The sequence below is a fragment of the Macaca mulatta genome, chromosome 2 (genome assembly GCF_049350105.2).
Source record: "Macaca mulatta isolate MMU2019108-1 chromosome 2, T2T-MMU8v2.0, whole genome shotgun sequence".
Lineage (NCBI taxonomy): Eukaryota > Metazoa > Chordata > Mammalia > Primates > Cercopithecidae > Macaca > Macaca mulatta.
The window spans coordinates 100,348,972-100,365,164 of record NC_133407.1 but is presented as its reverse complement, the minus strand read 5'-3'; the positions used below and the strand labels follow the sequence as shown (position 1 = coordinate 100,365,164).

General features: G+C 46.3%; 1 protein-coding gene across 3 annotated transcripts in view; it reads right to left on the bottom strand.

The window, feature by feature from the left end:
• Window positions 1-16,193, bottom strand: part of DLEC1 (DLEC1 cilia and flagella associated protein) — a 66,265-nt gene that overhangs the window by 15,251 nt on the left and 34,821 nt on the right. For all 3 annotated transcript variants that reach the window (XM_077992145.1, XM_015131350.3, XM_077992144.1), the window contains exons 11-19: window positions 14,590-14,680; window positions 13,694-13,856; window positions 12,389-12,581; window positions 11,519-11,577; window positions 10,738-10,906; window positions 10,200-10,293; window positions 9,844-9,974; window positions 9,579-9,737; window positions 7,011-7,150 (exon numbers count right to left, since the gene is read on the bottom strand). In XM_077992145.1, coding sequence (XP_077848271.1) covers window positions 7,011-7,150; window positions 9,579-9,737; window positions 9,844-9,974; window positions 10,200-10,293; window positions 10,738-10,906; window positions 11,519-11,577; window positions 12,389-12,581; window positions 13,694-13,856; window positions 14,590-14,680 — 1,199 coding nt within the window. The remainder of the gene's footprint in view (window positions 1-7,010; window positions 7,151-9,578; window positions 9,738-9,843; window positions 9,975-10,199; window positions 10,294-10,737; window positions 10,907-11,518; window positions 11,578-12,388; window positions 12,582-13,693; window positions 13,857-14,589; window positions 14,681-16,193) is intronic.

Here is a 16,193-nt window from a genome sequence, read left to right as displayed (position 1 = left end):
GAAACTGAAATTTAAAATATAGTACCATTTATAATTGCTCAAAAAGTAGAAATCTCGGGTGTAAGAGAAATTGTTGCAAAAACACTGTAGGCTTATTTCAAAGTGGCTTAATTTCACTTTTCCTCTGGGCATATTTCAGAATGGTTACTTCCCCTCCCCTTCCCACCCTGGCTAAACAAGAGAGAATTTTTTTTCCAGTTTTCATCATGAGAACCTACTGAGCCCCCAGGATTTTTAAACTCTTAAGCTAGCCTATACTCAGCCACCAGGAATTTGTTGAAGCAACCATTTAAGTGCTCTTCTGCTTCAGGTAAACTGATCTGTATTCTCAGTATTTGCCGATATCTCCAGCTTTTGGGATGGCCATTTGTCCTGTAACCTCAATTCTCTGATAGATCTAAGAAAAATCATCATTTCAGTTTGTTCAGTCTTTTCTTGTTGTGAGAGCAGGAGCTTGTCTGAACAGCTGAAGGTATTTTGTAGGTATGATTAATGTTCATAATCAGTTAAGTTTAAGTAAAGGAGATTATCCTAGGTCATCTAGATGGGCCTGATTCAATTAGTTGAAAGGTCTTTTTTTTTTTTTTTTTTGAGACAGAGTCTCACTCTGTCACCCAGGCTAGAGTGCAGTGGTACAATCTTGGCTCACTGAAACCTCCACCTCCCCGGGTTCAAGTGATTCTCCTGCCTCAGCCTCCCGAGTATCTGGGACTACAGGCATGTTTCACCATGCCCTGTGAGTTTTTGTATTTTTAGTAGAGATGAAGTTTCACTGTGTTGGCCAGGCTGGTCTCAAACTCCTGACCTCAAGTGATCTGTCCACCTTGGCCTCCCAAAGTGCTGGGATTACAAAGGTGAGCTACCATGCCTGGCCACTAAAAGGTCTTAAAAGCAGGAATGGGTTTACCCAGACAAAGAAATTCCATGTGTTTATAACAGGTTCATCTTGTCCCCAAAAATGCCAGCACGCCCTTCCTGAAAACCTGCCCGACAGATTTTAGGCTTGCCTGGTTAGTCCCTATAGTTGTGTAAACTGATTCTTTGTAATAAATTTCTTAATAGGTTATTAATAAATAAATATTAAGCATTGACTGATACAACCATATCAAGGTAAATTCATATGTAAATACAAAAGACAGAATAAATGTATTTTTGCATACTTTTCTATCTGATTTAAAGGGCAACTATATCAACCAATAACTATAAAACTGTCTTGATAGGCCTATAATGTATAAATATGTAATTTGTATGACAATAATAGTACAAAGGAAGGGGAGAGAATAGAGCTGAGCTATATTACAGTAACATTTCAGACTATTGAAATTAAGTTGGTGCTAATCTAAACCAGACTGTTTGGAAATTAAGATATTAACTATAAAGCCCTGGCAAGCAGTAAGAAAATAACTTTTTAAAAAGTAAAAGAAACATGGAAACTAAAATGGCATACTAGAAAATACCTATCTAACAAAGGAGAAGGCAATAATGGAGGAATGCAGGAGCAAAAACACAAAATACATACAGAAAACAAATAGCAAAATGGAAGATGTAAGTTCTACTTTATCAGTATTTACATTAAATATAAATGGATTAAACAATCCAATCAAAAGCTAGAGATTAGCAAAATTGATTTTTTAAAAATGATCCAAGTATATGCTGTTTACAAGAGACACTTTAGATTCAAAGACACAAATAGTTTAAAAGAAAAAGGATGGAAAAATATATATCATGCAAACAGTACCCAAAAGAGAGCTCCAGGAGATATATGAATGTTAGATAAAATAGGCTTTAAGACAAAAATTATTATTAGAGACAAGGAAGGGTATTCTATAATTATAAAAAGATCAATTAGGAAGATATAACAATTATAAACATGTATGTATCTAACAACAGCACCCCAAAATACATGAAGCAAAAACTGACAGAATTGAAGGAGAAGTCAACAATTCAACAATAATGGTTGGAGACTTCAACAGCCCATTTTTTAATAATGGAAAAACAACTAACCAGAAGATAAACATTGAAATAGAAGAGTTAAACAACACTATGAACCAAACAGAACCAGCAGGCAACACTCTACACAATAACAGCAGAATACATATTTTTCTCGAGCGCACAAGGAATATTCTCCAGAATAGCCCGTAAAACAAGCCTCAATAAGTTTTAAAGGACTGCAATTATACAAAGTGGGTTCTCCTACAACAATAGAATCAAATTAGAAATTAACAGAAAGAAATTTGTGAAACAAAAATATGTACAAATTAAATAACACATTCATAAACAACTCAAATAAGAAACCACAAGAAAAATTAGAAAATACTTTTATATCAATGAAAATGAAAACATGATTTATGAAAAGTTATGGGATACAGCTAAGGCAGTGGTAAGAGGAAAATTTATATTTGTAAATACCACTTTCTTTAAACAAAAAAAAAAAAAAAAGAAAGATTGCAAATCAAAAACCTAAGATTTCACCTTAGGAAACTAGAAAGAGCAAACTAAACCCAAAGCAACTGGAAGGACAGAAATAATAAAGACAAGAAAGCAGAGATAAATGAAATAGAAAATAGAAAAACATTACAGAAAATCAACAAAAGCAAAAGCTGGTTCTTTGAAAATATCAACAACATTGATAAACCTTTATCTAGACTAGACTGACCAAGAAAAATTTGCTCAAGACTCAAATTAGAGAAATCAGGAATGAAAGTGGGGACATCACTACTGATCATACAGAAATAAAAATAATTATCAGAGAACACCACTGACAACTATGTACCAACAAATTACATAACAGATAAAACTGACAAATTCCTGAATTCCTAGAGTGATGCAAACTACCAAAACTGAGTAAAGAAAAACATCTTTTTCTGGGGAGGTGAGGGGTGGGGTACAGAGTCTTGCTCTGTTGCCCAGGCTGGAGTGCAGTGGCACAATCTCGGCTCACTGCAGCTTCTGCCTCCCAGGTTCAAGCTATTCTCATGCCTCAGCCTCCCGAGTAGCTGGGATTACAGGTGCACACCACCACACTGAGCTAATTTTTGTATTTTTGGTAGAAATGGGGTTTCGCCATGTTGGCTAGCCTGGTCTTGAACTCCTGACCTTAGGAGATCCGCCAACCTCAGCCTCCCAAAGTGCTGGGATTCCAGGAATGAGCCACTGTGCCCAGCCAAGAAAAAAGTCTAAATTGACCTATAATAAGACATTCAGTTACAGACATACCTCATATTTATTATGCTCTGCCTTATTGCACTTCACAGATACTGTGATTTTTACAAATTGAAGGTTTGTGATAACGCTGCATTGAGTAAGCCTATCAATGTCATTTTTCCAATTGCATGTTCTCGTTTCATGTCTCTGTGTCATGTCTTGCAAACTTTTTTGTTATAGCTGTTATGGTAATCTGTGATCAGTGATCTTTGACATTACTACTGTAATTGTTTTGGGGTGCCATAAACAGCAACCATATAAGACAATGGGCTCAACTGGTAAATGCAGTGTGTGTTTTGACTCTCTACTTACTAGTCATTCCCCTGTCTCTCTCCCTCTCCTCAGGCCTCCCTATTCTTGAGACACAACAATATTGAAATTAGACCAACTAATAACCCTACAATAGCCTCTAAGTCTTCAAGTGAAAAGAAGAGTCATATTATCTCACTTTCAATCAATGATTAAGCTAAAAATGAGCAAGCTTAGTGAGGAAGGCATATCCAAAGCTGACACAGGCAGAAAGCTAGCTTTGTGCCAAACAGACAAATAGTGAATGCAAAGAAATGTAATATCTAGCAAATGCCCTATTTGTGAATATTTTCAAATAAAAGATAATAAAGCAAATATAATGCTATGCGAACAAGGAAAAGAAAATAGGAGAAAGAAAGAATGTGATCAGGTTAACTGATAAAACAGAGGAGAACAAAACTGCTGCTTGAAATCCCTGCACAGGTGACATGCAATGCAATCTTTAACGATGGAATGAGGGCATCAAAGGGCAGGGGAGCTGAGCAAAACACTGCTGAATATCGATTGGCTTAGCCATGTCAGGGCTCCAGCCCCAGAGCTCAGAGCAACACACGGAATAGTGAGCTGCCTCAGGCACAGAAGTCAAATATCACATGATCTCACTCTTAAGTGGGTGCTAAAAATGTGTACATATGGACATAGAGATTGGAATGATAGACAATGGAGACTTGGAAGGGTGAGGGCGTAGGAGCAAAATGGGTGACGAGAAATTCGTTCATGGGTACAATGTATGCTATTTGGGTGATGGATACCCTAAAGCCCTGACTTGACCACTATATAATCTACACATGTAACAAAATTGCACACGTACCCCATACATTTGTACAAATAATAAAAATTAAAATTGAAAATTAAGAAAAAGACTGGGCTGCCACAGCATTTGCCCCCACTGAAGACTGTAGGTGTCATGCTGGAGAGAGGCCAGGGCAGAGCCTGCAGTAACATTGGACCTCTCAACTGTCACGAGGAAGAAACAACCAAAAAGATGCTATGCCTTCATTCATAAATTAGAATGATTTCTAAATAAGAAAAAATTCTTATTTATGAATGAAGGCACAGATTGATTTGTGTAGCTGGCCATTGTGGGTTTTCTCCACTGTTTGTTTAGGGCTGTTTTCCCCAAAGGTCCCTTTCTCTGATGGATTCAGGCTAGCTGTGTGCTCTGAGGGTGGTGACTCACATGTACTTCACCCCTTAGAAGAAGGGTGCTCTCCACATCTACCCCCTTTTACTCAGAAGAAACTTACACCACCAGCTCCTTAGGCAAATCAATTTCCTCCTCCATTCAAAAACAGGACTAGACAGAAGTAGAAGAAAGCTCAAAAAGTAAAGGAGAAGCACTCCAACATCTGGGAAAACAGAAATTAGTTTTCTTGGGGGAATCTGAGAGGCTGCTGCATTGATAAGACTATAACAGATTACTATAGAAAAGGAAAGACCCAAGACCAACAAAGCTTGACATTTGAAAACATGATTGCCGCTTCTGGAGACAGATCCTCCTGCCACCCAGTAGGGGAAGGGGCGGGCACACAACCCACACAAGAGCAAGCAGAGCCTATCTCTGGAAAGAGCTAGATTCACTTTCAGAGGTTGTTAAGCTGGGAGTGTGTGACCCTGGAGCTCTAAGTGGCCTCTCCCCAAGGCAGAGTGCTAAGGGCCCTTGTCGACAGGGGAGAGAAAGGCCCACAAAGAAAGAGCAGCAGATGTGAGTGTTGGGACTGGGATGGAGGTAGGGAAGTGGGAAAGAGGGTAGAGAAAGAGAGAAAGCAGAAGACCAGACAAAGGGAAAGGGTTGGGCCCTTGGATTCAGCAAGGTGGGAATGCCCAGTTACATGAGCCAGTGCTTCCTCTTTTTTGCCTAAGTTGGTAATGTCTGTGTTTCCATCACCTGCTACTATAAACATTCTGATAATACAAGGTCCTTTCAGGAGAAAGAACAGAGACAGAAAAGGAAAGGAAATATGCAAAGACTTAATAGAAAGCCCTTCCCCTGAGCAGCAGGCAGACTTAGCCTTCACATCTAATGCCTACAAAGTACCCTGAAGGACCAGTGCAAAGACTCATATCTAGACCTGTATTTGTTATCACAGGAGAGGACATTCGAACAACTGTCAGATGGTCAAGTATACAAAGTCCGACAACATTTGTCATGGTGAGAGTGTGGGGTAGTGGCTAGTCTCACACACTGTAGGCAGAAGTATAAAATGACACAGTCTTTTTGGAGGATAATTCAAGAGCATCCATAAATATTTAAATGAGCATTTAAATGTTTTTACAATGAAACACCAAATATACGCACAAATGAGAATAAAACATATATACAGTTTAAACATATATATAGTTTAATAATAAAACAACATCTATGTACTACCTCCACACAACTTTAGAAACAAAATACTATCACCAGCCAGCTTAAGAAAATGAATATATATATATATATATATTTTTTTTTTTTTTTTGAGATGGAGTCTCGCTCTGTTGCCCAGGCTGGAGTGCAGTGGCACGATCTCAGCTCACTGCAACCTCCACCTCCAGGGTTCAAGTGATCCTTCTGCCTCAGCCTACCAAGTAGCTGGGACTACAGGCGAGCACCACCACACCTGGCTAATTTTTGTATTTTTAGTAGAGACGGGGTTTCACCACATTGGTCAGGCTGATCTCGAACTCCTGACCTCGTGATCCGCCTGCCTCGGCCTCTCAAAGTGCTAAGATTACAGGTGTGAGCCACCACACCCAGCAGGAAAATGAATATTTTATTTGAAAATAATTTGGGAAGGAGTGGGGAGAAAGAGATAGGGGATATGGATGAAACAGTACTTGCAGTGAGTTGACAATTATTGAAGGGAGGAAAGAGTACATGGGGGTTTATTACACTATTCCCTTTGTTTTTATATATGTGAGAAGTTTTCCACTAGAAAGAAAGAGAGAGAAGGAGGGAAGTGGGGGAGTGGAGGGAGAATGAAGAAGAAAAAAAAGGAATACTACTAAAATCTTTGAAACCTCTAGCATGTTCCTCCCAGAATATAATGGTGTGTGCTCATCTAAATATGTCACACTTTTTTAAATGTCCATTCTCCCGTTGACAGACAGTGTTTTTCTCTAGTTTATCCTGTAGGAACAGTCCAGCCTGAGCATTCCTACATGAGCACACATCTCCCACTGCGCATGTATAAGGATTTCCCTGGGAGTATACTCAGAAGGGCAAACACTAGCTAATGCTAAAGTAGTTTCGAAAGTGGTTATACTAATTTACATCCCTTTAGTACACACACCCTAGAAAGATATATACATAATATAATCAGTGGATCGTCTCTAGGGAATGGATTGCAGGTCATTTTGAGTTTCTTTTCTGTAATTGACAAATTTTATAGAATACTAATTTTCTGGATTCAGTAGTTTTAAATCCAGAACATCTCTAGATAAATATATAATATAGATAAATACACCACAAATATGCATAGAGTTTGTTGTAGTGACTCTTCCCAAGGCCCCCTTACCTCCAGGCCCCATTTTCCACCTCCAGCTCCAGGACGGTCTCCAGATGCTGGCAGTGCCGGGCCTCCAAGGTGATGTCCACCTTGCACTCCCCCAGAGAGTGAAGCTGGCCACTTGAAGGCTCAATGTCGAAGGGAGACACCTGCCCCGGAGAACACTCAGGAGGATGAGCACTGAGGACACTTGGAATTGCAGAGGAACTGGGGGCTGGCCATGCCCAACCAAGGTCGCCCCTAAGCTGCCCCAGCTCTTCCAAGAACCATCTGGGATCCAGAAACAGGCAAGCAGGTGGGGGACCAGAGCCACAAGTCTCGGGATTAAGAGCATAGAAACTGAGTCTCCAAGTAAAGGAATACGTAAGCCAGAGGGCCCCATGCCCTGGCCCAGATCTGAGAGATAGAAGGTGGAGGGAGGTGCTCCAGGGAAAATGGGGAGAGCTAGGGAGCCAGAGGAGAGCTGGTGAGCCAAACTAGGGGGGTGGCCCTCTGAGCAGCTTCAACTGAGGAAAGCCACCAGGTCACTAGTTTGGGGGTGGGGAGAGGCTGCTGTGGCCACAGATTTCTCCTTTGCACCCACATGGTCTTTCCCCCACCCCCTCCTTCTGTCCCCCACTGCAGTTTCAGCTTTATTTACCGCCCCCCTGCCCTGTCTGCCCCTCCTCCCATGCCAGGCACACACACAAAGGGAGAGGGGAAGGGAAAGAGTAGGAAGGAAAGTGTCCCCATCTGGGGAGGGCTCTTTACATTCCATTCTTCCTGCCCTGACTGAGAGAGGACACTTGTCCCTGTAAGGAAGGAGCCACTTTGCTTTATTTTGTCTTTGTTGCTCATGTGCATCTCCCTTGGAGCTCTGGAGCTCTGGGGGTGGCTGTAGTCTGGGGTTGGGTTTCAGCAGCTCTGTGTCCCCTAATCTGAGACCATCTAACAAACCCCAACTCCCAACATTCTTTTGAGAGCTCAAAAGAATAGAGTGCAGAGAACTGTAGAGACGGGATTCCCATCAGCCTTGCTTATGACATAAATCTTACAATACTATAACATTGGCAATTATTTCCATTATAAAACATAATTATTCTTCACAGTGGGAAAACACCACAGACTGGAAACTAGAGAAGAGGGATCAGGTGTGATGCCGCTACCCATCAGCCGTACACGCTGGGGAAGCCCTGCCCCTTCCAGTCTCTCCTCTATCAAATAAGGAGGCTGACTGGGGTCTGTAAGCTTCCAACTGTGCTCTGGAAAATCCCAGGAAATCCCTGGAAGTGCAGGGGACTGGAATGTGGGGAGAAGCAGGATGGGGCAGAGGTGCCTAACAAGGGGGTCTCTGGGTGGCTAGAGCAGTCACACTTTATTCTATGTACTGGGCTTTTGCATAAAGTTTCACTTGAAGAAAGGGTTCAAATGCCTTGGCTAAACATAACGTGGACACTAAAGATACTGATGCCACCCTGCCCCCAGCCCCATCCCAGCCCAAGCCCCAGCCTTAGTCTTCTGTGGTTTCAGGATCCATGGTGGGAGATTAATGAGCCCTGCGGGGGAGAGCATTGAACTCCAAGCCTGTGTAATAGGTACTTGGCAATGGCGTTGGCAATTCCATGCACACTGTCATAAACTCTAGGTTTCAGAGTGCCCAGCTACAGGCCGTCAGATAAAGGAGCAAGGCCTCCCCGGAACGAAAAGCAAAGTCCACTTCCCTGGAGAAAAGGAATGCACACTAGCAAAATAAGGTATATGCATGGCTTGGATTGTCTTCCCTGGGCTCCCTAATACAGAAGGAGAAGTGTGCGGTGTTCTGACTCGGAAGGCAAGTGGGCAAGCAGGATGGGGACCTCGGTGGAAAGCAGCCAGAAGGAGAGTGCAGTCACCAAACAGACATAGCCAGGGTCTCACATGTGTGGTCCACCAGGGAGCTGCAGCCACACCGTGGTGAAGGGGCAGTGATGTACGACTCACTGTGGACACTTTACGAGTAGCTGGTGCTTTGTGTGACTTTGTCTTGTTCCAGACAAGACACCCATTGCATTTAAATATGATTATGATAATACTTAGCTGCTTTTTTTCTACTTTTATCGTGAAAAGAAAAGTGCTATTTGAGTGGAAATAAATCTTGAATTTTCTTTTTGGAGCCTTGGGTTTGGGCTGCCAGCCTGTGACCAGATGCCATCTGGTAGTAGATCTCTGGGAAGATCCGAACCTTCCAGAGAGTGGGGAGGAGGTGGGAATGTGGCCGGAGCAGCAGCAGCCTTGGAGGCTTCCTGCCCAACCTAGCTGCCCATTTCTTCCTGCCTCGGGCGGCTCTGATGAGGGAGAAACCCATGCCCTGTTTCTGAATCCGATGGTAGCAAAAGGCACAGGAAATGCTGGTGGGGGGTTACATTTGGCTGTAGAGAGGAGCTGAGCTGCCTCAGCGATGGGGAGAACCGGAGGCACCACCAGGTGGAAGTCACCAGGCAGGCTTTTCCTCCCCCAGCCTCGAAGTTCTGATCTAAATGCACCAGGGCAAGTTCGACCAGGGCAAGCTAAATGGGCTCATTGTGGGGGCACCACAGGAACCAGCAGTGCCCGACTTACATCCTCAGGCCTTTCTTGGAGGCAGACTGGGCTCTCCTTCATGCGCCACGTGGCTGGGAGCTGGCTGACGTTCCGGATCTGGATGGAGTTTGTGGCTTTCTGCCCCAGGCGGAGCAGACCAAACTGAAGGGCTGAGACGTTGATGATGAGGGCAGGCCCCTGAGACACCCAGAGGGCCTGTCACTGGGCCACCTGGGGATGGCTCTGTGTCCCAGCCCTGCCACCTCCCTGGGCCCACCCCGCTGCCCAGCTCCACCTGCAGCACCTTAAAGGCTGCCTCAATGTGTAACACCACTGGCGAGGGCGAGTCTTCGATTTCACACAGCAGGTCCTGGCTTGTGGGGCCGGGGACACCCCCAGTAAAGTTCAACTCAAAATCACCGACCTCACTGGGCTCTGAGAGAGAGAGGGAAAGGGAGAGGCGGAGAGGAGAAGCAGGGGCAGTTTCCTCCTATGGTTGGGCCCAGACATCTGGCTTGCAAGGACTTCTCATCTCCCTCACATCCCAGGCCTCAGCCAGAACAGTCACAGGACACCAAGAGCCCTGCACAAGCCCCTTTAACTCTGAAGATTTCTTCCTGAGCCAGCAGGTCACAACCCCTCCTGCAGTCCCCAAGGTACCTATGACCCCCGTGCCGGGCTCCACTTCAATGATGTGGCAGTCGCTGATCTTCCCCCACAGGTATCTGATGGGTGACTTGCTGTTGTTCCACATCTGAAAGACACCCGAGACCGGGCTGCCCATTTACTGCCCCTTCATGTCAATTCTGTACCTGCTGAAGGACTGTAGGGTTGTGGGCTCGCAAAGAGTCCACATGACACTTCCTGGCTAATTCCTGGCCACCCAAAGCGATGGGCCTCCCAACCCAAAAGCACCCTCCTTCCACACTGCAGTACACGTGGCTGACATATTCTGCCAAGGACGGGAATGGGTTCCATAGCCCTAACTTTCAGAGGATTCTGGGAGGCTGATAAAATAAGACAGCCATGCCTGGCCTACACATCTGTGCAAGTCAAGTTGGGTTCAAGGCCCTGAGAACAGCCTTAGCCTTCATGCAGTGGCTGCTGCCATCTGTCCCTCCTGCTACATCTTCCCTACACTCGCACCCATGTCAGCACAGCCTCGGCCAGCCTAGGCAGGGGAGAGACAATGACCTACCTTAAAAGTCTTCTTCACATTTATGCCAATGTAGTTCTCCCCTGGGATGATGAGGGCATATGGCTGTAAAAGAACCTGGAAAGGTTCTACTGAGCCTTTCACCTCGATTTCCAGGACGATCACATCATCCACAGAGTAGGAGGAGTGCCCCAGGTTCTCCGCTTCTGAACTAAACACAAACCCATCGTGAGCTAGGAGCCAACACACCTGGAAGCACGTCCTAGCGTGTCCCTGCCTCTGTCCCACATGTTTGGCCTTGTGAAAAGAAAACACTCCCTAACCCACAGCTCCTGAGTCCCCTAAATCAGAGGCATTAGCCAGTGCCTGAAAGGTGATGAGCACCAATAGCTGTGACAGTGGGTTAGCCTAAGGACTGGGACAGGGGCACTGCCCTGCTGCCTCCAGGGACCACTCTGCAGCCTCCAGCCTGGGATCTCTGCACCGGGCTGGCTGGAGCCCCAGCCTGAAGGTTTACACTGTGGGGGCAAAGACTTCCCTCCACACTCACCACCCCCCAGTTTGGTTCCCCAAGAGCAGCAATGGGCCTGGGGCACAGCTCCAAAGTTCCTGGGGTGGCCTCATAGTGAGTTTAGCGAGCTTAGTGTGCTCAGCCCATTGCAGGGCTGGGTTGCAGGGCAAGGCAGAAAAATGCTCCCACTCCCCAAAGCCTGCGGGGGCCAGGCTGCCCACTTCCCCTCACCTGATACCTTCCCCAGGAGAACCCCCAAGGTAGGGGAAGTCCCAGCTGAACACTTCTCATCCAGGGCCCAGTTTCTCTCACCTTACAGGCTCTGGGACTTCCTCTAGAACCATCTGGAGCACACTGTGAAAATCTCTCAGCTGCAAGGCAAACACAGTGCCCTGAAAACACTACCGCGTTCCAGCAGGTTGTCCTGGAGAAGGCTGGGGCATGGCAGGAATTCTTCCTCCCCTTAGCCTAGAAGGACCTTCTGAAAACCCAAGGATGCTTCCCTGCTGCCTCCTCCCCTCCTTAGGAAAGTGAAGTTGCTGCCATAACATGAGCCAGGACTCGGGCCTGTCTCAGCTGGGCCTGGGGGCAAGAAGGAAAGGAAAGTCCTTCCTGATGCTGACAAAGCCCCTCAACGTGTCTGAAGCACCACACCTTCCCAGGACAGACAACGAGGCAGCTGGATGCTGGGACTAGAGGCAGGATCACTCATCTCAGTCCCAAACCCACTAACAATGGCCCTGGAGCATCCTTTTCATGCCCAGCTTGAATTCCCCTCTAGCCTAACTGTGGCCCACAGGGCTTCACTCCACGTTGGGGCCAGCGCTGTGCTAACCTGGCCCTCAAGTCCCTGCACCTCACTCTGTCTAGGGGCTGCTGTGGTATGGATGGGGATGGTAATGTTTTTGCCATAGTAGACATGTGGGAGACACCCAGAGCTGAGGAAAGTGGCCCAGGGTCTTGCTGCAGACAGGGTGAGTCTGGGATCAGGACCAGACAAAATGAGCTGCTTCACCCCGCACACCAGGTGTGTACTCCAGCCCAACTCAGCCAAGTGCTGGCCTGGGCAGGATGGCACCTCAGTGGGCCCAGCTGTGGCTTCAGTGTGATTAAAGAACACAGGTTGGGGGTCTAAAGACACAATCCAACCACGTGTGGCTACTGAGATGACACCATTTGAACCTCATGAGGAGAAAAGCTCAGGATGAACTCGTGGTCTGTGTGGGGGCTGAGAACCCCCTTCCTGGGCATGATGGAGAAGGCGGTCTCCTTGTCGGGGTGGCACTTGATGCTGTCCATGCTGAAGAATTCTCCAGGCATGAGGGGCTGCAGGTTGGGCTTCATGATCTGCCAGTAGAAGGCCAGCTCCACGTGCCTGTGGGGGCAATGCATCCAAGGCCATGTCCCAGTTCTGCCGGGAACAGGTCCCTCCACCCCATGCCTCCCCGCCCTGCTCCAGGAGGGAGCAGCAAAGGACCTAGGAACAGGAAGAGACCAGGTCAGCCTTCACAGCCTTCCAACGGAGGAGCCTGGGTTGGGGGGACCCGGTTGAGGGGTAGCAGGTGGGTGAAGGAGTCTAAGACAGAGACTATGTAAGAGAGCCCCTCACTTTCCAGCCATGGCAGCTGGAGATTGGAACTACCATGACTCAGGGGACATGGTAAGTCAGGAATTCATGCTCCAGTCATTAAAGTGGAGGCGTCTATGCATCACCCCCCAATATCGGGAATATCTTTTGCAGTGTCTCTCACTACATGAGTTTCCAAGGTTTGCCACATCAACCCCATCCCTGCCCTCTGCCTTTCCTGCTGTGGGCTCCCAGGACACTGTGTCCAGAAAGATATGTGCCCACTGGCTGCCAATAGGAACAGTGGCAACTCCACAGCACGGGAGGGCCAGGACTTGCAGCTATCCTGACTGACAGAATCCTGTGTAATGCCTGGGGTCCCCAGGGCAGCCCTGGTTGGGAGGCTCCCTGAGATTTGTCCTGGTGTCATGGTGGTACTCAGAGGTGGGTCAAGAAATAAATGGCAAGGAGAATGAAACGCACAGACCACAGTCTGTCTGCCTCTGGGACTTGGATGGATTCCCTTACACGGCATGGTATGTCCTCTCTGGAAAGCTGTGGCTGGCTAGGGAGGGTCCAGGATGATTTGGGGCAGCACTGTCTAACCTAACTTCCTGAAGGGATGGAGATCTCATAGATCTGCACTGTCCAATATGACAGCCACTAGCTACATGTGGCTCGTGCCACTGAGGAAGTGAGCTCTTAATTTAAGTTTAATTGATTTAAATGTAAGTAGCCAAGAGTAGCTACTGGTTTCCATGATAGACTGTGTCAATCTGGATCCCTCAATTGAATCTGGATATCCATTCTGTGCCCAGTCTTCCCCAGGCCCTTGGAAGGACCTCCTGTCTCACTGGGACTCAGGGCCAGGTAAGCAAGGAGAAGGGTTGGGTATTAGGGCAGACACAGGGGTTACCCACGTAGCATTTCTAATAATCAGCTGCTTCCTAGCCGTGGACTGAAGGTTTTCAGGCTCAAATCGTATGAAGTGCTGGGCTGTTAAGTCTGTGAGCTCTCCAGGGTCTGGTTGGCTTTTTTCACCAGAAATATAGATCAGATCCAAAGCAATCAGCTGCCCAATTCCTGCCGAAGTAGGGTAACTGAAGTCAGTGAAGGCTCACTAGGGCTGAAATCTGGCCAAGACTGCTGCAGGACCCATGCCTCCATCCACATGCAGCTGGCCTTGACCATGATTCTTGCAAGCCCACACTGGAGGGAAAAGGAGGATATTCGCGCACAGGTTAACATTCTCACATCTTTGAAGACCAAAAGGAGGCGATTTTGAGAACCTAGCATATAGCAGGCACTCAATTAATGAGGAAGGGAGAGAAGAGAGAAAAGGAGGGAGGGAAGGAGTAAGGAAGGAGGGAGGAAGGGAGGGAGGAAGGAAGGAAGGGAGGGAGGGAGGAGCGACCAGGGGCATCTTGTTGCAATTCTTAGGATGCCTCTTCTAACCCTACAGAAATCTAGAGGTGGCTCTGGCTGTTTATGTGTGAGTCACTGGCAACTCCCCAAAGGAGATCAAAGTGACTTTCAAAATGAAACAATGAAAGATTTCACATCAGGTTTCCATCTGTCTCTTGCTAGAAGGCTCCTTGGACTGTCTTGCAGGCCACACTGGCTTGGGTCTCCAAAGTCAGACCAGAGCAAGGGGCCCAAAACTAGACTCTGGCACCTGGAGGCTGCAGCATTCTCAATGTGCGCTCCTGACACAGAGAGGGAACAGCTTGGCTGCTGCCAATGTTAGTGCGGTCAGTGGCCCCTGGGGCTGGGGCAGCCCCTCCAGCCCTGACCCTGGGAGTGCACTCAAGCCCACCTATGGTCACCAGCTCCTTTATCTGGCAGTTGTCGCACACGATGATGAAGGTCTGCTCTGCCTTTCCTAGGCTCTTAGGGCAAAACAAGACCTGGGGGAGAGAAGGGTTGTTCTGTTACCTCCCATTAAAGGGCTTCCACCCTCCCTGCCTCCCACCCTCCTCCTCTCAGACACACACCCCTTTCTGTGCTCTTCACTCTCTGCTCCCCTCCCTGCCGCCTCCCACTTTACTCCTAAGGCCAAGTGTTTGACCCTGGCTCCACCCCAGAGAAAAGCAGGAGCAAGCTGAAAGGATATGAAGATAAAGTTCACAGAGACCAAAATACAAATGGTCCTTAAATGAATGACAACACATATCCTCATTCATAATAAGAGAAATGTCAATGAAAACCATCCAGAAGAACGGGCTTTTTACCCCTCATTACTGGCAAAGAGCAGAAGGTGAGCTGTCATAAATGCAATGATTTGCTTTCTATTTTTTTCCCCAATTCCCCCAACCTCCAGCCCCAGTAACCACCATTCTACTCTCTGCTTTTATGAGTTCAATTATTTAAGGTCCAACATATAGGTGCAATCATGCAGTATTTGTCTTTCTGTGCTTGGCTTAACATAATATCCTCCAGACTTATCCATGTTGTCACAAACGACAGGATTTCCTTCTTTTGCAAGGCTGTTATTCCATTGTGTACATATACCTCATTTTCTTTATCCTCTATCAATAGACACTTTGGGTGATTCCATAGCTTGCCTATTGTGAATGATGCAATGAACATAGGAGTGTGGATATCTTTTAAATGGTATCTTTTGAGCCCAGGAGTTAGAAGCTGCAGTGAGCAATGATCACATCACTGCACTCCAGCTAGATTTCATTTGTATATATACCCAGTAGTAGGACTGCTGAATCATATGGTAGTTCTATGTTTAATTTTTTGAAGGAACTCCATATTATTTTCCATAACGGCTGTACTAATTTACATTCCCATCAACAGTGGGCAACGGTTCCCTTCTCTCCACATCCTCGCCATCACATGCCTTTCATCTTTCTGATAATAGCCATCTAACGGGTGTCACTGTGGTTTTAATTTGCATTTCCCTGATGATTAATTATGTTGAGAATGTTTTCATATACTCGTTGACCATTTATATGTCTTCTTTTGAGGAATGTCTATTTGGTCTTTCGCCCATTAGAAAAAGCAGGTTGTTTTCTTGCTATTGAGTTAGGTTCCTTATACATTTTGGGAATTTACCCCTCCTCAGATGTGATAGTATTTTCTCCCATTTCACAGATTGTCTCTTCACTCTGTTGCTTGTTTCCTTTGCTGTGTAGAAGCTTTTTAGTTTGAGGTAATCCCATTTGTCTACTCATGTTTGTTTTTTTGTTTGTTTGTTTTGTTTTTTGAGACAGGGTCTCACTCTGTCACCCAGGCTGGAGTGCAGTGGTGTGATCGTTTCTCACTGCAGCCTCTAACACCTGAGCTCAAGCGATCCTCCCACTTCAGCTGCCCAAGTAGCTGAGACCACAGGGGCATGCCACCACATCTGGCTAGTATTTAAAATTTTTTTCTAGAGATGGGGTCTCCTTATGTTGCCTAGGCTGGTCTCAA